Consider the following 24283-nt stretch of genomic DNA (forward strand, 5'->3'; position numbering starts at 1 on the left):
TAAATAAAAGCTGATTAAAACAGTCAAAAACAATTCATTTTAAATATATTTAAAATATAGTTTTATTCACAGCATTCAAAGTGTACAGTATTTGCCTAAAAATTGAACAATTACTCATTGAAGAATGTCAAGATGATTAAGTTTACAATGTCTTTCTCTCCCAAATTAACTTTAGTCTGGCAGGTTTTGGTTCAGCCTTAGGAAATCTGAAAAAGATAGACAATAAGCTCAATGAAAAAGTGTTTAATATTAAAACATTACATTTATTTAAGACTTACTGTATTAAATCTATAGTTTACTGGCAGAGATTGTATAGCAGATATATTTTTACCTAAACTAGAGCTTGACTAAAATATCATCATATATATTAAGGGGCGGTTTCCCAGACAGGAATTAGACTAGTCCTAGACTAAAATAAATGTAAGAGCTGTCCAAACTGAAAACAACTTGCTCTGACATATCTTAAAATACATTAGTGCCCTTTGTTTTACATCGTAATGCACATAAGTAATGTTTTTAGTAAGGCATGTTTGTTAAAACTATCCTAATTAAACTAAGGTCTAGTCCTGGATAAAGCTAATCCCTGTCCGGGAAACCACCCCTAAGAGTTTTCATTATAATGACTTGCCTATATGGACTGCAAAATCCTCCATACATAAAATACTTTAGCTCCTAAAGAAAGATTTTATTGTATTAAATTTAAATGTAAAACTTGTCAGAAAGAAAATGCAACAAGCAGACAATTGGGTGGTTTCCTGTAAAGGGATTAGCTTAAAACAGGACTAGGCCTTAGTTTAATTAAGAAATATAACTAGTTTCAAAAAACATGACCTGTGTGCATTTTGAGGCAAAACAAAGGACACTGGTGTATTTTAAGATATGTCAGTGCAAGTTGTTTTCAGTTTGGACAGCTCTTACATTTATTTTAGTCTAGGACTAGTCTAATCCCTGTCCGGGAAACAGCCTCAATATGTATATAACATTATCTAAACTGAAGCTTGATTTACTATTACGAATGAATTATTATATCTTAAGAGTTTAAAATGACTTACCATTAGCTGCAAAGTCATCCCTACAAATGTCTTTGAAAAACTTTAGCTTCTGAGGAAAGAATGCAGCATCATTAATACTAAATACAGTTAAGTTAGGTAAAAGCCTTACAACCTCTAAACAGTCAATAAATGGTTAACTTTCACGCTACATTAAAAAAACAGATTTTCTGACGCTACCTTTATTCATTAACATATACATACACACCAATACATATATTTAACAAAACAATCGGGTGTACTAATTCGATTTAACAAGCTAACAGTGCTATCTTTCAAACCTTTAACATTAGCTATAAGCTAAGCTAAGCTACACAGCAGCTTATCACTAATAGCGAGTTAGACACCGCGTTATTGACAACATTTCGCATTCGAAATATGATAGTCTACTGATAAACTTCAGAATGGTCAAACGATAATCAAATATATTAATTTTAAGATATTTTAACGTACCTTGGGACTGAATCCGTCTGTCTTGAACGACTGGTAAAAATCAAAATACGTGCGTCGTGACGTCATCCCACACGTCAGATGCATTATTCAAATCTCAGAATTCACTTTTCTCTGAAATGCATTTACGAAAACTGTTTAAGGTAATTAATGTGTACAGCTAAAAGCGGTATGCAATTGACTCAAAAACTACAAAAAAACAAACACTCATATTCCCCTTACGAAAATGAATGTTTTTTTTTGTGGTAAAAGTTTAGTAACCATGTTTTTTTTTTTGGTGTATTGATTATTATTAGCAAAACCATGGTTATTTTGTGGTAAAACACAGTTAATTGGTTTATCCAATGCTTGACTATAGTGAAGTTACCTTATTATGTTAATAGTATATTACAAATGTATACATCTATAATATAAAATGTAACAGAACATACTGCTCTCTCGTAATTTTAAGCCCACGTTATTTCTCCATAAAATAATATACATTTGTACACCCCATATACTTTCAAAATGTGCTTAAAATATACTGTTTCTAAAGAATACTAAATAATGTATTTTAGAAATATACTGTCAGTGCATTATTATAATGATAACTTTAAGCATACCGATAAAGTATACCTAAAATACATTTTAAAATAAGTTTAAATTTAGTATACTTTGAAAATTGTACAAAACTTTAACTTTAAGTATATTTTTCTAAAGTATACTTTTAGAACATATACTAGAGTATAATTATTTTGAAGTATGTTAAAAGTTTAATTGTAAAAAATACGCGCAAATATGTTGTAAGCATACTTTAAATATGTTTAAAGAAAGTACATTCCTTTGTAAGTATATTTGTAATGTACTATTGCAAAGTTAAATATACTTGAAATACAATAAAGTATATTTGTTTTTCACCAGGGGATGTCCTCAACACGCTGCGTTTTACGTAACTCTAAACAGTGAATCTAGTTTGTTTAATCTAATATCTTACATTTTTGGCGTTGTTAAAGTAAAAAGCATTACGTAGTCAATTTCACATGCAGTAACTCCATCAGTGCTGGATACCTGATATAATTTCATGGAATGGACCTCAGCTTCTTAGTGGCATCTGTCATTCAAATGCGCGTGCACTGAAGTTCAAATAGATTTAATTGGCTGTCAATGGTTTATGGTTTATCAGTTGGGAAAATCGCTCAGAAATTGATCCCAACGATACCGTTCAATTGTAATTTTATCGTTATAGTTGTGGTAACTTTGCTACTCTCTTTAATATAAAAGATTTTTAAAACAATATTTTTTATAGTTATAATGTGAATGGTTCTTTATTGAGACGAGGGAAGCGAAGACTTCTAATGACATTTAGCAGGGCACGCAGATTTAATCATTAACATGATTAATTATCCTATGACTAATAAACTTTTACAATTATGCATTTAGTAGAGGCTTCAGAGTACATTATAAGGCATTTTATCAATATTTGTGTTCCCTGGGTTCATGACCAATGACCTTTGCAATGCTCTACCACGCAATGCTTTACCACTAAGCAATTTGGGACCAACTGGGAATGTTTTTTTCTGCACACCTTTCCCACATGGGCATACAATGCTCTGCAATGTTTTGCAGATTTTGTGAAAAGTTGAAACGTGTAAAGTTACTGCCACTCCAATCATAGATATCTATAAATTAGATAAGTTTGTGGACTATTTTTCAAGCTCATTATTGTTTGTTCATGTTATGTAAGGGGAGATTTATTATGAGTGCAGTACATTACAGAAAACACATTCAACCGGCAAAAGCAAATTGTTATTACTGATGATGATGATGATTGTGTCCATGGCTCGATCTTGGGGGGTGATGAGGTGGGTTCTTTTATAGTGATCATGAATTCCAAGCCACTGGCAGATTGCATGTCATAATCTATGTGGCAGTGACTTTTCATGCTGTGTTCTCTGCAAAACCTGCAAACATTCATTGCAGAGCATTTTTGTAAGCCCATTAAAAGGTGTGCAAACAATTATAATTCATATGATCATTAAAAATCTTAATGATTACATCCGCGTGCCCTGCTAAAGGTGCAATTTCCGTGTATTTGCCCCCCCCCAGCGGTAACGTTTGTAAATGCTGGGGAGAAAAGGTAGCTCCTTAGTTGAAAATTGGAAAATAAAGCATTTAAATATTTTCTTTATTTCATTTTTTTACAATTTAGTTTTAAAAAGTAAGACTGAAAAACTAAATATAGAAAAATGTATAAATTCATTATTTTTAAAGCAGCTTTCAATATTTTTCATTTTGTTAAGGGAAACGATGGATGTAAATACGATTTGTTTATTTCGTTTTCCGTTTTTGATTTTGAAACGGATGTGGAATGGACGGAAGATACCAGGTCCGTGTAACGCTTCACAATTCAATTTTCAGACCATACATGTAAATGCAAAAATAAAAAAATGAACCTAAAAGTTCATTTTTCATTTTTTTCTGGAAAACCTTGTCATTGGATAATTGTCATTTTTCTCTCCTTTTCTTAATTTTACTTTTACTAAATTGAAATTTAAGAAATAAAACATTTAAACAAATGAAAACTAGGCGATTTTCTCCTTTTTTGTATTTTTCGTTTATCTGTTTGCTGTGGGTCGCACATTAGCGGGGCTATGACGCACACGCTTTCGGCCACATTTCACCGCAATGACAGCAATGAGGGCACACATGAATTGTCCACGGTCCGTCAGTATTGCGATTGATTCAGATCACTCTTTTAAAATATGCCCAGTAACAGTGTTAAGATTAATCAGAACAGTACTGACAGGAAGACGATCACATGCAATGATTTTGCCATGACGTATTTAATGTAGGCTATATTATTTGGTATTTTGGCCAAAGTATGTGAGATAGAAAGCCATGTATCACGTCAAATGTGTAGCCTAATATACGTATAACACAGATGTGAAACACAGGCCAATAAATATGTCAATTTATTTAACGTTACCTTATAAGTATTACTCAACATGAACTTATAAGGAAAGTTTTGGATTATGTGGACTTGTTAATTCAAACCTATTTTATTAGTTATAATAAACACCTTCCAAAGATTTGTGACTACTAGGCAATCTAAAACTTTTGGAAATACAACACTGTAACATAACTTAATAACGTTTTTTATTTAACTGAAATCGCTGAAATTTAAATGCACCATATTAGTATTACCAACGAGAGTGGCATGAAAATATGGTTGGTCATACTGATATGTTGATGACCACAGATTTTTCCTATGTAGCTGGAGGTCAGGTAGCCATAAGGAGGGTCTTGTTGCCACGATCCTGTCATCCTGCCTGTTTTCCTATTCATTCCCCACCGACTCTATTTCCCATGATCCTCCACGCTCCCTCGCCTGTGTTTTGTCTTCAATCATCCTCACCTTCATCAGCTCCACTATTTAGTTCTCCTGTTTTCCCCTGTTCTTTGTCGGTTCTCAGTTTAATAGAGTATTATGTGATGTGTGTTTATCATGCCAGTCTGCCTGTTTATTGTTTTTGTAATTAAAGTTCTATAATCATTGTAATCCGAGTTTCCAGTCACCTCTCTGCAAGCACCCTGACACTTGTCCATGGTGCAACCCTATATCACGAAATTGCGTGACTATTTCACGCATGGACCAGCGTGACAATGTCACACTTTGCCGCGTTTGAGCGTGAGCATGTCACGCTTTTCTGTTTGTGTCGCTGTCACGTATTGGTTACTCAACTTTTTTGTCCTATTTTCAAACCATTGTCGCTTCGGTTTAGGGTTAGATTTGGTGCTTGTGTTATATGTCACTTTAATTATTTGTCACTTTAAGTATTGGTTTATAAAATAAAAAGATACAATACTTATTCTTTTATATTTTCTAAACTTTAACCAATTGTCACCTGACGTTGGGGTTAGAGTTTGTTTAGGTAAGGGTGTCATTTCTGCGTAGTACGCGTATAGGGCCGATCGGCTCTGATTTTATGTAAATCTAACCCTAAACCGAAGCGACAATGGTAAGAAATTAGGACAAAAAAGTTGAGTAACCAATACGTGACAGCGACACAAACAGAAAGCGTGACATGCTCACGCTCAAACGCGGCAAAGCGTGACATTGTCACGCAATTTCGTGATACTGGGTTGCATGGTGATATGACGTTAAAACGTCCTCTATTGTTACTATAGTCCGCAGCAGCCACAACATCGGCGGGTGGTTATAATGTGAGGCTGAATGCGTGCGGTCCTCAGATGGGCTTTTAAAGCAACACTATGTAGTTTTTTTTACCTTTAAATAATGTCTCTAAAATTATTTCAGTGATAGAACAACTTTTAACTGGACAAATTGTACTGTTGCTGCAACCTGAGCAGCCTCCTAGTTGCTACAAGCACACTCTGAAAGTGGTGGTGGAGGGTAGGAAACACAGCCCCACTCCTCCCCCTGCCTGCAGAAGAGTGTCTGATTCCAGGCACTGTTGCGCTTTTCAACCACATGGGGGAGCTGTAAGTCATTTTTACATGGAAACTACATAGTGTTGCTTTAAAAGAGCATGATGAAATGATGCGCGTTCCACACAGGGACGAAGTTCTGTAGTCCGACCAAGCAACAGAAGCAATACAGATGTGCTTAGAAAAGGGACCATCCATCCATCACTATATAGACAAGACCCTATTTATGGCAACCAGCTTCAGAGGGAAAATCTGTGGTCGTCAGCATACAAGTGTGACCATATTTTTTAAACCACTTTCGTGGGTAATAATGATACATTTTCAGAGGCCCTGGAGACATGAATAGGCTATTACAAACCGTTTGGAGCCATCGAACATGTGATTACAGTTAAAAAAAAAACGAAATGTTTGATTACATTATTGCTACTAAATTATGTTACATTATGGTATTTCCAAAAGTTTTAGATTGCCTAGTAGTTACAGATCTTTGGAATGTATTTATTATAACTAATGAAATAGGTATGAATTAACAAGTCAATCCAAAACTTTCCTTATAAGTTCATGTTAAAGTAATAATTATAATAACCTTAAATAAATTAACGTATTAACCTATTTCACATCTATGTTATACGTATACACATTTGACGTGATACGTCTTTCTAGCTCACATTCTTTGGCCAAAAAAAAAAAACAATTAACAGCCAAGGTACATTAAATACATCATAGCAAAATCATTGCATGTGATCGTCTTCCTGTCAGTACTGTTCTGATTAATCTTAACATTACTAGACATATTGATCTGGATCAATTGCAATACTGACGGGCCGCGGACAATTCATATGTGCGCATATTACTATCATTACGGTAAAATATAACCGAAAGAGTGTGCGTCGAGTACGTCCCACAGCAAACAGATAAACGAAAAATACAAAAAAGAAAAAATCGCCTAGTTTTCATTTGTTTAAATGTTTCATTTTTTAAATTACAATTTAGTAAAAGTAAAATTAAGAAAATTAGAGAAAAATGACAATTATCCAATGACAAGTTTATCCAGAAAAAATGAAAAATGAACTTTTAGGTTCATTTTTTTATTTTTGCATTTACATTGTACGGTCTGAAAATTGAATTGTGAAGCGTTACACGGACCATACCCTGATTGCTGTGGTATGCAAATCAGGCAATTTTTACACTTTTATAAATGAAATCTATGTTGTGGCAGAGTTAACAATATTTTCACAAAAACGGACAATTCAAAATGTTTAACTATGCAATCATTGTGTGTGTGGTGCCATTGTCTGTAATCTGGTAAAAAATAAGTTATTGCTGTCGGAATTGTTAACTGCTTGGCTGTTTTATTAAATCTATAAAAGGTTGCATGTTTCAATATTCAAATGCTGCCTTTTATGCAAAAACATTATTGTTCATTGACAAGGAAGCAAAGAGGATTTTGATTGCTGACATGCCATTTTTGCATAGAAGCTGTTTAGCAATATGTGTTAATGTTGAAATGAAATCATATAAAGATTTTGATATCGCAAATATGATTAATATGATCAAGGTTTAAAATTTTGTCCGACCTGAAACGTCACTGTGACGTATGGTACAAAGTTTTTTATATTGAACATTTAAAATTTAGAATTATAGAAAAGGGAAAGTCCACAACCTGCATATTTTCACAAATCACATATTGTACAAAAATAAAATAAATACAAAATAAAAAGGGCATCACAAACATATAATAAATTAATTGAAAATGTTCTGGCTTTTTTGTTCTTTACAAATGTTACATTCTAAATATACTTTAAAGGCTGTTTGAAATTGGGTTCTGAGTTTTTCCATTTGACCTGGTGAATATAAAATTTCCCTAATAGCAAAAAACAAATCAATAACAAACATTTTTATATTTTATATAGTATGTAGGCTAGGCTATATTAGGCTAATGTTTCAGTTATTGCGGTGCATTGCGGGAAAAGTGAACCCACTGGGGATTGTCCCGTGAGCCATCAAAATGAATATGAGAAGCACTCTCAATTTTACGCCTTTATGTTCAACCCTGCTACATTTTTTCCTTTATGTGTTGACATAAACAATCGTTAGTCAAAATAACATTTTGTAATAAATAGACGTCATTAGAAATACCAACAAATGTCATTTTTAGATCAGTTAAGGCGGATAATTCTTTAAGATAGTGTAACAACTGCACAGTATCTACTTTTTGTTTGGGTTTGGGTACACTGGAAAGATTACGTGTTTGTAGAATGACAGCAATGTTCATGATTGGCACACAAAGGTTAAGACCGTCTCTGTTTCCACCCCGAGGGCAGGTACAGTAGCTTACTATAAAAAACAGAGTTCTGTTATTGGATTGTTAGTGTGTGGATTTCTCAAAAGAGCTTAACAGGTATGTCGGTCTGAATGATTAATAATGCAAACTTTAAGAACTTTACCACTTTACTTTCTAAATGGTCTTTGACTCATTGGCATTATTTATGTGTTTGTCGATGCAGTAGTGATTACAGCAGGTGGCATTGTTCTGAGGGACGCGCGCTTCTGAGTTTATCGGCGAAGATGGGGCGCGTGCCACGACACCTGCATCTGCCGCTTGCTGTTTGTATATTGCTGTGGAACTCAGCAGGTACGCGCTTTCTCATGCGTTATTATGGCATATTAAATATAATATCCTGACCGTTTGAGTGCTTTCACAACGTTTTCATCTTACAGACGGGACAGACATAGATATAAATTTACATTTAAAGCATTTTTTGTCATACAGGTGCGCAACAGGTCAACATCATAACCCCATACGTTGGCAGCGTTAATGGAGGAACAAGACTGACTATACAGGGTCAAGGTATTAGAAAAAAAATGCACACAACAGAAGCTATAGGCCTAAATAACCTAAAATGTGTTTAAATATGAATTATCGGTGTCATTTATTAACACTAAATAAAGCATTAGTTAACATGAACTAACAAAGAAAGAGCAACATGTTTTTTTACAGCATTGATTATTCTTTGTTAATATTAGCCACTTAACCCTTACAAAAATTAACCATGGTTTTGCTGATAGTAATCAATACAACAAACCATGGTTACACTTTTACCACAATAAAACCATGGTTAATTTTAAACTTAAGGGAATACCTTTGTTTATTGTTATCTTATAGCTTTGGTTAATTTTCCTCAGGTTTTGCTCAAGCCAGTCAGTTCAGTTTAAATGCAGATGACCCAAATGTTGGCAACAGTGTGACTCTGGTGTCTCAGACGAGATCGATTCCCTGTGATGTTGAAAGAGACTCCAGTCACTCTACAAAGATCACGTGCTATACAAGGCAAGAATGACTTAAAATTAAAATTTTATCATTTGTATAAGTAGACACTTCTATAAGGTCTTGAAACTGTACTGTTTAAAAATTTCCATAGGGTAAATTTCTAAATTTCTTATAAAAATTAAATTTACACCTGTTTCTCTCAATGCACTTCAAAATGTATCTGATCAAATAAGGTTGTTTCCAATGTGTAAACATTTATTTAAAAGTAATTTCAATTAGCCCCCCTCCCAAATATATTATACAGTACATGTTTAAAAATTGTTGTCCTTTATTCTTTTTTATTGTGGGGCACAATTCAAATGTTGATTGTGGTCTTGTTTAATGCAAAACGTATGTTTACTGTAAGCAACATTTTATTCTCTGAAATAGCTAAACCTCAAAAACCATATTTTACAAACAAATCATTCCTGTATGTATTTTTCAGAGCTTTGCCAGAAGATAACTATGAGATACGAGTCAGTGTGGATGGTGTGCCAATTCCTTCAAGTCAAATTTGTAATGGCTCTCCGACGTATAACTGCATCTTCCAAGTTAGTTAGAAAGATTTGGTTTACCATAAAATACAGTCCTATCTAAAAATATTGCAACATTCAAATACATGATGTGATTTTACAGAGTAGATGGTATTACACGCCCAGCATTCAAAGTCTTACCCCACTGTCAGGCCTCCCAGGTACAGTAAGAGTTGGTTAATAATAACTTTTTTATTATTGTAGTTTAAAGATGATTTTATAACTTTTAATAATGTCACTGAATAGGGACTGTGGTGACAATTCGAGGAAGAATTTTCACTGATGTGTACGGAAGCAATACAGACAAAAGTTCAAATGGTCGGAATACAAGATTTCTGAGGTGTGGAATACTCAATAACTTAAAAAATGAAATGAACTGTAGTTATATTGTATGCTATTTAAATAGGTTTCATCCTTACAGTCTCTTTATATTAGGTTTGTGATTGCTATATTTTAACAGGGCATACATGGGTGGCATGTCTTGTGAACTCCTGAAACCCAATTCAGATGAAAAGTAAGCATACTGCATACTTTATATTTATTATGCATTGCAGAATGCTTTTCCAAATAATTAAATGCTTACACTTCATACATTTTATCAATTGATGTGTTACCTGGGAATTAAACCCATGATCTTTGCAATGCTAGTTGAGCCACAAAACACAGCAATGTATATTATTTATTTCAAATTGTTTTATTGTCACATATACATCTATGCACAGAATAAATGTTAAACTGGATGCAGTAAATTGCTTTTTTATTATTTATAGGTATGGCCTGATACTGGATTCTCAGTGGAGTGATTGGGGATACATGAGTTGTAAAATGACAGGAACTTATGTTGGTGAGGATGTTTTTTGTTTTTCAAAACACTATAATGTACTAAAATAATTAAAAATTTATTTACATTTTTAATTGTGTTTAGGTCATCACAACCTCAGTTACATTCTGGATGCCGAATATGGGAGGTCAGAGTCTGATGTTACTTTACCCAATATTTACACATTTTCTGCATCTCATCCATAGTTTTAAGTCACAACACAATGTCTTTTCTAGGAGTCTGCCAGACTTGACACTTTTCAGTGTCTCGGCCCTGAACAAGCTTGCCATGTTTCAGACATACGCAGGTACGGAATAACATTTATGCTTATAATACAAACAGCGATTCCCTGGAAAGTCAGATTTTTTTCTGAAAAACTTGGCCTTTTGTTGATGAAAAATCTCTTTGTCTTTCAGAGGTGACAGGAGTTTCTCCGTCTATAGGCAGTGTGTTGGGCGGCACATTAATGACCATTCAGGGACGCTACTTTGATGAGACTGACCAACCAGCTGTGGTTTTAGTTGGAGGTAAACCTGATGTTCTGTTATTGATAAATGTATATGCAGTGTCCACTTTAAATATCTGGAATTTAGTTTAAAGTTCATTTATGGTTTAAAATAAAAAAGCAATATTAAAGATTCTGCTATATAAATTGTTAATCAAATATAAGCACATTTGTAACAATGATCATATTGTTGCCAGTTGCATAAACTTCTTTTCTTCAAGACTGCTCATAACTGTTTAAATTATGATACATAAAAAGGAAGACTGGTCTAATTTAAACCCAAATAGTAAAACTGATTAGAATTTACTAATTGTTAGTTAGTCAGACTTGTTCTTGTTTTTTTAACTTCATGCCTGTTTTTGAAACAAAGTGAAGCATCTCTTTGGAGCATTTTTCAATCATGTTGCCAGCTCAAATTATTATAGACAATAGGAGACACATGAAATTCTAAGATATAGATTTTTATATTTAATAAAAATGTACACTTACATTTACTGAAAATGCTAAAAAAAATTCATACTATTTGCTTTATTATCTGTAGGTCTGGAGTGTCAGATTCAGAGCGTATCAGATGAGGAGATAGTCTGCGTCACTCCTGGTTATGAAAGCACTAACATGACACTGTTTCCAGGTGAGAAGTCAAATCTCTTCTATCATCTATTGCTGTACTTCACATGCGAACATCTGATCAATTTTTCAGTCTTTTAATGTCACGTTATCTTCATCTTTTTTGTCAAGTAGCTCAGCCTAACCCTAACTTGATACTATCACACATTTCATAAAACAAGGCCATGACATATTTGTTGAAGCCGTCTTAATAATTGCTTTGAATTCCTAAATTCTTTAAATTCCTCCATTCAATTTAGTTCCTTGCGTTGATTTTGCATTAAATTTGGCATTAAATTTAAGTCTAACATTTGGAAACACATACTTACCTTTTCTTTATTTGTTAGCCACATTTTTTAATTATAGTACCAGAATTTTGGTAGTGGACATAAAAATATTTTACCACATAATAAACTGTGAATGTATAATATTTTTGAAATAACTATATATATATGGAACATGCATTTAAACACATATTTTAAAAATTACAGGTAGCAGGGGAGTAAAAATGGAGATGTGGAATAACAGTAATCCCAGCAACCTAGATGACGTTTTGGCTTATAATGCCAGCATGCCGGGTTATTCTGTACAATGGGTGGATTCCCTGTCCTATGTGTGGCCTCTTGAAATGGATTACTTTGTGGCTCGATTGAGTGGTTTCTTTGTTCCGATGGAGACAGACAATTACTATTTTCGAATTAAAGCCGATGATCGATGTATGCTGTATTTCAGCAAGACAGGACGTCCGCAGGATAAAGTATGTGAATGATAACAAAATCAATAAATAATTTAACAATTTAAATTATAATAAGTGCAAGTTCTTACTGTATAAGCCAATGGTCATCATCAGTGTTGGGGGTAACGCATTACAAGTAATCTGCATTACGTAATAATATTACTTTTCTGAAGTAACGAGTAAAGTAATGCATTACTTTATAAATGTACACATTAAAATGCAAGTTACTTTTTTAGTTAAATTAATTAAATAAAAAAATGATGAATTAAACTAAACGTAGTCAGATTATGAACTCTATGCATACACGCCTGTGTAGGAACATTTTGAGTTAGAAACTGAGATGGCAGGCCAGAGCTCAACATTTTTGTGATGAAATATGGAATTTCTGAATGCAGAACTTTTGAGTCATAATAAACACCTCCAAGGCCTGAAATAGACCAAGCCTCAGCCAAGAAAAAGTAATGCAAAAGTAACTAAAAAGTAACGTAAGCATTACTTTCCATAAAAAGTAACTAAGTAACGCAATTAGTTACTTTCTTGGGAGTAACTTAATATTGTAATGCATTACTTTAAAAAATAACTTTCCCTAAGGCTAGTCATCATAACTTGATAATTGTGACATAGTCTGTGAAAACTTGGCTAAAGTTAATTTTTTGGTGATTTACTAACTGAGTAACTAAGTAATCTGAACTTCTTTTGAGACTACTTTGATGCTTCTAATCACATAATTACAGTACATTATGAAACTGTACACTGTAAAAAAATTCCGTAGAAATTACAATGTTATTGCAGCTGGGTTGCCGGTAATTTACCGTAGATTTAAATTTATGTTATTTACTGGCAAGAGTTTGTTCCAAGTTAAATAAATTTTAAATATTAACAAGTCTTTATCTTTACAGAATAAAACGATACAATAACAGCCTCATGCAAAGCATTCTGGGAACCAGAAATCATCATCAACCTTTTTCTGTTTTTTGCTTCAGATTTTGTTTTCCAGAATGTTTTGCTTGATGCTGTTTTTTAGTTTTACTCTGTAAAGACAAAGATTTTTTTAATGTTAAATGTCCATTTAACTTTGAACAAAATGTTGCCAGTAAACAACATAAATTTAAATCTACGGTAAGTTACCGGCAACTCAGCTGCAATTTCTATGGATTTTTTTTACAGTGTACTAGATTTCACACACAAGGCCACATAATTTGTAATAGATTTGCAATCAAATGTAATGTAAAATTTAAATGTAATTAAATTTAATATATTTTTTCCAGGTCAAGATAGCATATCAACCATACTATACAAACAGTTTCTTTACATTCAGCACCCAGAAGTCAGCGGTCATGCGCTTAGAGAAGGGAAAACCGTAAGTAAATGTTTTACCATCAAATTCAAACCAAAATCGTCTTCTGGATAAGCTGTTCTCTTTTCCTACAATATTTCATTGGATTTCCTGGATTATAAAATAATGCTCTCCTGTTTTAATGTGCTTGCAGGTACTACATTGAGGTTTTAATCCAGGAATATACTGTGGTATCTTCTGTTGATGTCGGTTTTTTCAAAGAGATCAGTCCTTTCGTGGCTCAGCAGACACCAGACGCTGTTAATGAGAGACAGCAGATAAACGCCAACTATGGTGTCTTTCCTGAGAAACAGGTAAATGGGTATACAGCAGAATATTGGGGAAAATACAATGATTATTTGGATGAAGTTGGTACATAATGTGACTGCACCAGCAGAAACTGTGAAGGACAGAAACCAATGTGTTTTAATTCTCTGCTTTTTTAGGTGCTTCGTTTTGAGCGATGGACACCGATGAGTGCCATCCAAGAGGTGCAGACATTGAGAATCACTAGTGACTGCTTTTCTCTAAACATCTGTGGAAACACGTACTACTTCCTGGCATATGGAGATAAAAAAACAGGTGCATTACTGTACAGTACCTCACACACAAACAATATTGCAAAAATGTTTTTGATGAATCATAAATAAGTATCTACTTTGTTCCCCAATTGTTCTTTTTGTTTGTTGTGTTGTTTACTGGTATTGTTTTACATATTGCAGGGCCGATTCCAGTCAGCGCATCAGCGTTGGACTTACAGAACGCTCTGAATGATTTGTGGACAATTAAACCAGACAATGTTACAGTCACAAAGCAGGAACTAAACACAGAGTCACTTTACAATGTGACATTCAACTCCAATAGAGGTAAACTAACAAGTGTTACAATTCAAAGAGTGATCTTATTAACATTACAATTCTTTTTCTGAATGATTCTTTTGAGATGATCTGTACCCATGCCCATATACCTAAAGCTTCTAAGAATCCTCTCAGAGAGATCCTATTTTAGCTTATAAATTTTAAAACTATTTTCTACATAATGTCTTCTGAAGTTGCAATAATTTTGATGTGCATTTCATCAATTTCCAGGGAAACACACCATATTAATAAATGCCATTTTTTGAACACAATAAGAGGTTGTTTTTTTGATCATCAACTGAGAAAAAGTTGCGAAAGACCCAAATCATCACTGAGATACTTATGTAGTTGCATTTTCCCCAATTAAATATCTTCAAGTAGTGATTACTTAAATTTTTGGTGCTATGGCCTTTCTGTTCTGTTTTGTAGATGTTAAAGGGACACTCCACTTTTTTTTGAAAATATGCTCATTTTTCAGCTCCCCTAGAGTTAAATATTTAATTTTTACCGTTTTGGAATCCATTCAGCTGATCTTCGGGTCTGGGGGTATCATTTTTATCATAGCTTAGCATAACCCATTGAATCTAATTAGACCATTAGCATTGCGCTCAAAAATAACCAAAGAGTTTCGATATTTTTCCTATTAAAAGTTGACTTTTATAAGTTTGTTTAGCACATTGTGTAGTTACATTGTGTACTAAGACCAACGAAAAAATTAAAGTTGCGATTTTCTAGGCCGATATGGTTAGGAACTATACTCTCATTCTGGTGTAATAATCAAGGACTTTGCTGCTGTAACATGACTGCAGCAGGCGTATTGATATTACGCACTGCCTGAAATAATTCCCTTGGTTACTTTCAATAGCAGGGGACTATTTTCAGGTGCTGCGCAATATCATTGGGCCTCCTACAGCCATGTTACTGCAGCAAAGTCCTTGATTATTACGCCAGAATGAGAGTATAGTTCCATATCTTCAGGATTCCAAAACGCTAAAAATCAAATGTTTAACACTAGGGGAGCTGGAAAATGAGCATTTTTTCCAAAAAGTGTAGTGTCCCTTTAACATGTCTCTAATAATATCAGTCACAGACACAATCCATGCACGATCTAATCTGTAGCATCTTAATAACTGTGTTCTCCCTATTCATCTTTTAGTCATTTGCTCCTCTGCTAAACAAACTTATAAAAGTCCTGTCTACACATAACACTTTTGACCTTAAGAGCTCTTTTAAGGCTTAAGACTTAGTAAATAACTTTTATCTTTACTAGGATCTCCTCTTTCATTTTAAGGGGAAACGCCAACATTTCTAAGAATTTTCTTAGATTTTTGTCACTTGAAGCAAGCCTTTTTCACTAAGAATTTTTATTAATACGGGCCCGGATAAATGACAATACATTTTCTATTTACTTAATTAAAATAAATGTATATTTTACTCTGAGTTGTGACAGGCATTCCAACACTAATTTTTAAGAAATATACAAATAAACGGTCTCAACTGTCTTCTATAATATTGTTATTGTCTCAATCTCAGGTGACTTTGAGGATCTTCAGTATTGGACTATGGGGCCAGATGTAAACATCACAATAACTGAAGAAGTTAAAGGGAAGGCCAGTCTGGAGAGTTTCACACTGATGTGGGGTGGAGCTCCTTCTCTTCCTTTGACTTTCAATGCATCTGAGACTGAGGTTTTTATTTGTTTTTGTATTTGTACTTTCTGGTAAAATGTCAACCATAAAGTATTTATACAGTCTTGTTCCCTTTGTGATTAAAGGTGCTATCTGCACTCAATGTGATGGTCAACGCCACATGTCCACCACAGATTCCAACCACTGAGAACTCTAATGTGAAATTTTTTAAAGATTATGAAAATGTTACAGCGGTAAGTACAGCTTGCATTGATAATTACGATCAAACTAATGTAATCGTCTGTATTGTAACAAGTTGCACAATGCTTTAAAGGCGCTCTAAGCGAATTGACGCATTTTAGACCATAAAACATTTTTAGTTACATACAGCAAACATCTCCTCACTATCTGCTTGCTGCCTGTCTGCTGATCAAACTGTAAAAAAACCGAGATCTCTGTAGACAGCTCAGGCTCGACAAACGGCAATATCAACATAGTGGCCAAACCTAGCACAACAAAACATAACAAAGTGTTCCAGCCAATAAACGACAAGAAGGATTTGGGGGTGGGGGTTGGGCGCGTTCATGAAAGCACGGACGGGAGAGGGAGGGGGAGGCGTTAGCTACGCTCCGTTTGTTTGAAAACAGTTCAAACATCAATAGGAAGTGACGTCGCACATTATTCGCTTAGAGAGCCTTTAAGTTACAAAAATTGAAATGTGCTTTATTTGGCAACCATTCAAGAATCAGCTACTTTGCCTAAAGCAGTGGTTCACAAACTGGGGGCCATGAGATAGAGGCGCCCCAGTTGACATTTTATAAAATACATTAATTCATTATAAATTCAGTGTAATCAAACATCAGAGAAATAAACCAAACAGCACTAAATTGTATAACTTAATATTTACATCGTACACTAGGGGAGCCGCATGGCAAAAAAGTTTGAGAACCTAAAGCACATACAGCTTTCTCTCTGTTTACCAGTTTTCAGGAGTTCGGGTCACAGATTCTGAAGCTTTCTGTGGTCGTTGGTCTGTAAGGAACCCAGGGGTTATATTTGACTACAGTGACTATACAGCATCTGGAGCATCATACAACCCAATACCACTACAGACGTACAACACCGTAAGTATCACCAAACATCTTATATTCTCAATGAATCAATATTCCTCAGAATGGTAATGAAATCCTCAAAGATTGAAATTGATCTGTTCTTTTTTCAAAATTGTTTGTTGTAGTTCTGCACAGCCTACAAAGGCAGTCTGGTGAATGCACTTGGAGTGTTTTTCAGTTACCAGACCAGTGCAGGTGTTTACCAGAACATAAGCATACAACTCACTGTGCAGTTTGACTCAACGGATGAGTATGTTTATTTATCTAAACACAATGTCATCTTGCATCATGTATTAAGATTTGTTGCCTACTGAAAGATCCCACAGTCAAGTCTGTATACAATTTTTTGTACATCAGGTGGAAATACAAGTGTGTTGATCTCCTGGATGCCATTCAGCAAAGATACACAGGTTCCAACTACAGACTCTTCCAGCTGAGTTTGTATGGAGAGAGCGCTAACTCTGTTTACTACGTAGACACTGTTCACATTGGACGAGCAGCGACTGCTTTAGATCCTAATGGTACTTTAAACAGTGACTTATTTGTTGCCAAAAATGACCATTATCAAGTTTGTTAGACTATAATTCTGTCTCATGTCTTTGTTCTCAGTTATAATGCAGAGGAGAAGGCCACCTGCTCTCGCCCGCTTAGGATATTTCTTCTCAAGCTTTGCTGTGAAGAAACAAGCAAACACTTCACAAATCAGTTATGAGATCACAGCATCACCATACAACTGTGCCTTTGGTATACCGTTGATTGAAATTGGCTTTCTACAGGTGAGTTAACCGATTAGTTAGGTAAAAAATATTCTGTCAAAATTAAAGAGGGACTTTTTTAAATTGTAAAATAAATCTTTGGTGTCCCCAAAGTATGTATGTGAAGTTCTAGCTCAAAATACCCCATAGATAATTTATTATAACATGGTAAAATTTGCCCCTTTGTAGGTGTGAGCAACATGTGCCGTTTTGGGTATGTCCTCTAAAATGCGAATGAGTGGCAGTGCTGTGGTTGGATAGTGCAGATTAAGGGGTGGTATTATCCCCTTTTGACATCACAGGGGGAGCCAAATTTCAATTACCTATTTGTTCACATGCTTGCAGAGAATGGTTTACCAAAACTAAGTCACTGGGGATCCAATTATAGCACTTAAACAAAAAAGTCAGATTTTCATGATATGTCCCCTTTAAACGATAAAACAGCATAGCGATGAAACATCGATTTTTCACAAGTCATCATGAATACTTTAAAACAGTTAGGCAAGAAGTCTTGAGTCAACATCTTTGTTGACAACATTCCTGACAGCCAGACAGATTTTAGGGATTGGTTAAGTGCTAGGATTAAAATTGGGACTGGGGGTCTTGTACATCACTTAAGTTTAATGGTTAAATATGGATAGGATTATTGTTAGAACTTCTTGCTTTGACAGGATTGTTTTTTGAAAAACAAAAATTGACAGAGAAACTTGACTTACTTAGGGTGTGCATTTGTGCATGCTGCAGATAATTTTGGAACCTTAATTGCGTATCATTACAACATATTGTTTCACATTAAAACTACATCATTCAGTCTTCAATTTTGTCATATAGAAAATGCAAAACAGCACAGATGATCTATTGATTCAACGCCAGGAGAATGCAACAGTCACCATTACCCGTCCTCAGAAAGCCAGCCCCCCTCTTACTGGAACCTTTGACATTGCAGCCTTTGGTCAACATGTTACTGGTAAACATTCTAACTACAGTACTGGTTTCCCATCACACTAGAATTTATTTGATGTCAGAAACTGTTGCTTTGATGTTTTGGTCCTAAAATTTAATAGTGGTGATGAACTGGATTTTCCTCTTCATATAATCTACAATCTTCAGTGGTTTAACTGGTTTTTCATATTTTATGTGTGGTGTGCGTACCTTAGGCCTGCCCGTAGACATCAGTGCTGCTGACCTTCAGTTTGCCCTACAGGGGATTCCAGAACTTGGCCAGCTAGACGTGCAGAGATCTGGAGATTGCAGAGGTTACAGATGGGACATCCGATGGCTCACCGTCCCTGGAAATCAGCCACTGTTAGAGGCAAGATGCAATGCACCGCTAAACACCAAAGCAGAATGAACACCATCAGATCTGTCAGTTTTAAACCACCTGTAGAAATATGTGAACCAGTCTGTGAAAACCAAGCAATTTTTTTGTGATTTTTTGTTTTCTACATTAAAATCATCATAATGTAAAGAAAAATCTATATCAGTTTTTTAATATCTTTAATATTTAAATCAATGTGAAATCAATGATGGAATTCAAACTTTGATGCTCCTAATCTCATTATTAGATTGAGATTTCACAGACGGGTCACATATCACAGATGAGATCTTTTAAATATCTCAGTTGTTTCCGCTAGACAGCAATGAGAAAATTATAATTATTTATTATTTGACACTTGTTTCATTTTAAATTTTACACTGTAAAAAAAACCTTGTTGCACTTTTTCAAATTTTCAAGTTTATTCAACTTTGGATAAAATAGCTAAAATGTTATTAAAAGAAAATATATTATATCTTAAATTTCTAGAATAACTGATAGTGTAGCCTATTAAAGAAACAGTTCAGCTAAAACACATCATTTTTGACATTTTTTTACTCTATGCTGTTTTATTCTATTTTATATGCACAGTAATTTTCAGTAATATTCCTTTTCATGTTTATGAGTTAAATAGGCTATTTTTATGATGCTTTTTGGTGCTTCATAATCCCCGCATTTTCATAGCAAAAAGTCACATATATCTTAACAGAAAGTTGGAAAATGTTGCATTTACTTCACATGAGCGCAGCCATGTCCCCTGTTGCCATGGGAAGACATGATACAAGATCAAGAATTTTTGCCCGCAACAATCATAAAAAAAGCATTTTTTAAAGGACTGAGAACCTGTGTAAAGGTTTGTATGTTAGTGCATAAAGATTCACTAAGTTGTGGGTAATAAATAAGACAAAATTTCCAGTTTTTTATTGCTATTGCAGATATTACTAAACATTAGTGCACTGCTAGTGTAAGTGACGTAAATAGTTATACACTGTTGTTTACAGTTGGCTAAATTAATATTTAATATGTTATCCAGATTAATTCATCTGCTGTGATCGGCGTGAACCCTTCTGTGACCTCTCGTGAGGTTGAGCGAGGAGGACTCTTCAAACAGAGAATTATGGGAGACTTTCTGCGCATCCCAACAACTAAACCACAGGTGCATGCCTTACACATCACAGATTTTATCACAATACTTGTTTGTTCATTGTGCATTGGACCTCTAAAGGTGTGGCAACTCGTTTAAACTTTGAAAGCCTTTTCCTTGTCACCCAATGCCCTGCAGCGTGCATTTTTCAATAGTGTTACATATTGTGCTAGCTGAAAGGCCAGTTGAAAATAGGTTGTTTAACTCTTGTCTGAGTACTCAATGTTGTGGGTATTTTGCATGTCTGGAGGATTATGGCTTAAGTGAAGCATGAAGAGGTTTAGTTGTGTTACGGACAGGTGTGCACTAAGGCATTTGGTTGTACAGTACGTGACTGTCCCAGTTAATGGAACAGTTCACTTGAAAATAAACACAGTGTCATCAGGTACTCGAAAGTATGTTCCAAATCTAAATTAAAGCAATAAGCCCCAAGAAGCAGTGGGTTGCCGGTGCATTTTATAACGGCTAAGGGGCGTTGTTAGGCACGACGCGAAGCGGAGTGCCTGGGACCCCCTTGGCCGTTGTGGAGTGCACTGGTAGCCCACTGCTTCGCGGGGCTTATTGCGTTTATAAAACGGTTGCTTCAAATTATGTATAGCAGGATTTCATATAATAAAACACAGCAAATAAGTTGTAATTATATTAGTACAGATATTAGTCTTCCGCCAAACAAAGTAGTTCCTCAGACTCAAGTGTGTCTGCAACAGAGCGGTTCCCAAGCAAAACAGACGGAGCAAAGACACAATGAAAATATGATTCATTAAGACTGTGGTGTTTATTTTCATAAATTAACATTCATCTAATTTATACATTAACATTTATACCGTGCAACTGTTGACGTGTGGATCAAATATGCTTGGAAGCATGCTTAACACTTTCCCTGCCAGCGTTTTTTAAAAGAGTTGCCACCCAGCTTTAGTTAAACATTAATGCCTTCCAGAAAAATGTTCTTCTTTAGATATATAAACATACAATATATCAAATGAAAGAACAGACCCTCTGCTTTCAAACATCAAAATAAAAACGTTTCAGCCTACCTTCAATTGTTCTTTTATCCTCTCAAATTTTGAGCAAAATGTTGGGATAATTCCATTTCTGTGAATGACTTTTGTTAGAGATCCGATTCAGATCGCTGATCAAAAAATACACTTGAGTTTTAAAGTGTTGAGTGAAAGCATCAGTGTTTATGTTGTTGTGTAAGATCGCCACCCAGTGGATAATATACGGTACAACTACTCCTCACGGAAGCATAATCAACAAGAAAACGCAACAATATTTATTGACACTTATCTGGATATCGCCATTAATTGTTCAATTGTTGAGGATTATAATTAATACAATATAATATAATTAGCCCACCCAATAAATCAAAATTGACAACAAAATCCGACATTTTGACAGTTATTTTCTACAGTACACAACAACAGTGGCGCAGTGATACAAGCTATTTAATACGGTTTGAGCCGTGGGTTTACCGGTGAGTTTTATCACAGCTGAGAACGCGTTTCAACCAATCAGAATGAAGAACCAGAACTGGCCGTTTTATAATACAGTTTTTACTATATAAAGAGTTTCGTTGCAAAACGAGATAAATCCGTTTTTAACATTTTTGTCAAAACATGTTTATTATTATGTTATCATGTTATTATTTTGTTTTATGGTGCTACTAAGCTGTATATAAAGGTTTAAATCAAAACAAACCAACTGCAGTTGAATTGATATTAATTGGAATGCACAACCAAAAAACTAGATTTCTAAAAAAAAAAAACGGAGTTATCTCGTTTTGCAACGAAACTCTTCATATATTGTCTATTATAAAATATACTAACACCACAGGCTGTCAAGCATGAAAAGTAGTCTGCAAAGTGTGCCAAAATCTTCCAAAGTTATACTATATCTATATGGAAAACTGAAACTATTGAAAATCTAACTTGTCATTATTTAATTTTATTGCATACAAAATAAAAGATTAAACATTTAAGGAATATTGTAATTGACGGCAGGCCGTTGAATTATTCGAAATAATGCACACCCAATGTGGTAATGCCATTACACCGTGGGTGTGCATTATTTTCTAATAATTCAAAGGACCGGAGTCAATTATTCCGCTTATAAGACATTGTTTTGATGGTTATTTTAAGACATTTGACAGGTCAGGTGTGCGTTTTACAGAAAAAAATATAAAGCATTCGTTGTATAATTGACTATACATAACTCATGAATGACAGAAACCATGCCTTTTCCAAAAATCATGGGCAGTTAAATACCAGAGTGTTTATTTTTGTGTAAACATTCCCTTTAACACACTTTAGGACAGTGGTTCTCACCTTTTGGGTCATTTCCAAAAAATGTGTTGAAAGAATAGTGAACACGAGAGATAGTGAAAAATGAGGGATAGTATAGCTAGTTGAGAACATCTTTTATTTTGTAAATTTTAATCATCTATTTTAAGCCTATCTAATGGCACCACACTGTAAAAAATTTCTGTAGAAATTACAGTATTACTGGGTATTACTGGCAACTAGCTGCCAGTAACTTACTGTAGATTTTACATTTATGTTATTTACTGGCAACAGTTTGTTTTAAGTTAAATGAACATGAAACATTTTCAGTCATTATCTTCTACAGTAAGTTACTGGCAACCAGCTGCATAATTACAGCAAATTTTTTACAGTGCATATATCAACATATAAATATGCATGTTTTTTAAAAGGTGGAGGTTTTTATCAACGGCATCCCATCATGGTGTTCTGGTAACTGTAGTTTCACCTGGAGTGAATCTAAGACACCAACAGTGACAGGAATTTCTCCTACAGAAGGTGCAGTAAATAATTAAATTGCATATACAGTACAAGCTGATATCTGCATGTTTATGTTTTTATTGATTTGTGTTATTGGTACGACTTCTATTTCAGGTTCCAGTGGTTTGGCAACTCTTCTTAACATAACTGGATCTGGATTTGATGGTGGCAACGTCACTGTAAAGACTGGTGATGTGGAATGCTCTGTCCAAGAGGTCACCAGTAAGTCAAAGCCCAGTAATTTTACCTAAATATAAGAATTTTCTAAAAGACTTGATTCATAAAATGCAAGTTCTCATGTGCTCTATCGTTGAGAGTCAAAAAAACAGATAAAAAACAAGATGTACAGTATTGCTTTTGTTATTTTCTCATGAAATTAAATTAAAATAAAAGTTCTGTAGCATGTAGACCATGTCAGTGTAGTCATAACACTGTAAGTTATTTCAGGCATTTCAAGATAAAAATCTGACCATGTAATTTGTTTGTGTTACAGACAGCTATATAACCTGCAGAGTTGGCCCAGCAAGTGCTGGTATGCAACCAGTATCTCTGAGTTTCTCTGGACTGGGCAATGCCCGATACCAAAACAACATCAGTTTTAACTTTACACACCTGTTAGGAGTGACCTCCATAAGCCCCACCACAGGAAGTGAAGCAGGTACATGACAACGCTATTATAGGACACATGGCACCAGGTCAAAAAGTCTCAGTTGATAGCACATTAAGCTTTATTAATGATCTTTTTGGCTTTCCAGGAGGGGCGATTCTGACTGTGTTTGGTTATGGATTCAGTAATGATACAGCAGTCACCATTGGCACTCAGTCATGTAATGTTACTGAAGCAGAATTTAGCCAGCTGAGATGCATAGTTCCTGCTGTAAGTCAAGGGTTGCTTAAC

The 24283-nt window shown here is 34.6% G+C and overlaps 1 protein-coding gene and 1 long non-coding RNA gene across 2 annotated transcripts in view; one reads left to right on the forward strand and one right to left on the reverse strand.

Moving 5' to 3' along the window:
* Nucleotides 1-37: 37 nt before the first annotated feature.
* On the reverse strand, nucleotides 38-2138 carry LOC141351334 (uncharacterized). The gene is made up of 3 exons (XR_012359558.1): nucleotides 1503-2138; nucleotides 1053-1101; nucleotides 38-206 (listed from the first exon to the last, which is right to left on the reverse strand). It is a non-coding gene; the product is annotated as an uncharacterized lncRNA (long non-coding RNA).
* A 6357-nt stretch (nucleotides 2139-8495) lies between these two features.
* Nucleotides 8496-24283, forward strand: part of pkhd1l1.1 (PKHD1 like 1, tandem duplicate 1) — a 49029-nt gene continuing 33241 nt past the window's right edge. The window contains exons 1-30 of the mRNA XM_073858723.1: nucleotides 8496-8562; nucleotides 8701-8778; nucleotides 9114-9258; nucleotides 9683-9788; nucleotides 9874-9931; nucleotides 10017-10110; nucleotides 10231-10284; nucleotides 10541-10614; nucleotides 10696-10738; nucleotides 10827-10897; nucleotides 11007-11117; nucleotides 11637-11726; nucleotides 12193-12458; nucleotides 13706-13797; nucleotides 13928-14087; nucleotides 14220-14355; nucleotides 14496-14639; nucleotides 16164-16318; nucleotides 16405-16512; nucleotides 17242-17382; nucleotides 17496-17620; nucleotides 17728-17891; nucleotides 17980-18146; nucleotides 18957-19092; nucleotides 19283-19437; nucleotides 20474-20596; nucleotides 23298-23403; nucleotides 23500-23607; nucleotides 23879-24043; nucleotides 24141-24262. Coding sequence (XP_073714824.1) covers nucleotides 8496-8562; nucleotides 8701-8778; nucleotides 9114-9258; nucleotides 9683-9788; nucleotides 9874-9931; nucleotides 10017-10110; nucleotides 10231-10284; nucleotides 10541-10614; nucleotides 10696-10738; nucleotides 10827-10897; nucleotides 11007-11117; nucleotides 11637-11726; nucleotides 12193-12458; nucleotides 13706-13797; nucleotides 13928-14087; nucleotides 14220-14355; nucleotides 14496-14639; nucleotides 16164-16318; nucleotides 16405-16512; nucleotides 17242-17382; nucleotides 17496-17620; nucleotides 17728-17891; nucleotides 17980-18146; nucleotides 18957-19092; nucleotides 19283-19437; nucleotides 20474-20596; nucleotides 23298-23403; nucleotides 23500-23607; nucleotides 23879-24043; nucleotides 24141-24262 — 3564 coding nt within the window. The remainder of the gene's footprint in view (nucleotides 8563-8700; nucleotides 8779-9113; nucleotides 9259-9682; nucleotides 9789-9873; nucleotides 9932-10016; nucleotides 10111-10230; nucleotides 10285-10540; nucleotides 10615-10695; nucleotides 10739-10826; nucleotides 10898-11006; nucleotides 11118-11636; nucleotides 11727-12192; nucleotides 12459-13705; nucleotides 13798-13927; nucleotides 14088-14219; nucleotides 14356-14495; nucleotides 14640-16163; nucleotides 16319-16404; nucleotides 16513-17241; nucleotides 17383-17495; nucleotides 17621-17727; nucleotides 17892-17979; nucleotides 18147-18956; nucleotides 19093-19282; nucleotides 19438-20473; nucleotides 20597-23297; nucleotides 23404-23499; nucleotides 23608-23878; nucleotides 24044-24140; nucleotides 24263-24283) is intronic.

The sequence above is a fragment of the Misgurnus anguillicaudatus genome, chromosome 20 (genome assembly GCF_027580225.2).
Source record: "Misgurnus anguillicaudatus chromosome 20, ASM2758022v2, whole genome shotgun sequence".
NCBI classification, from domain to species: Eukaryota; Metazoa; Chordata; class Actinopteri; order Cypriniformes; family Cobitidae; genus Misgurnus; species Misgurnus anguillicaudatus.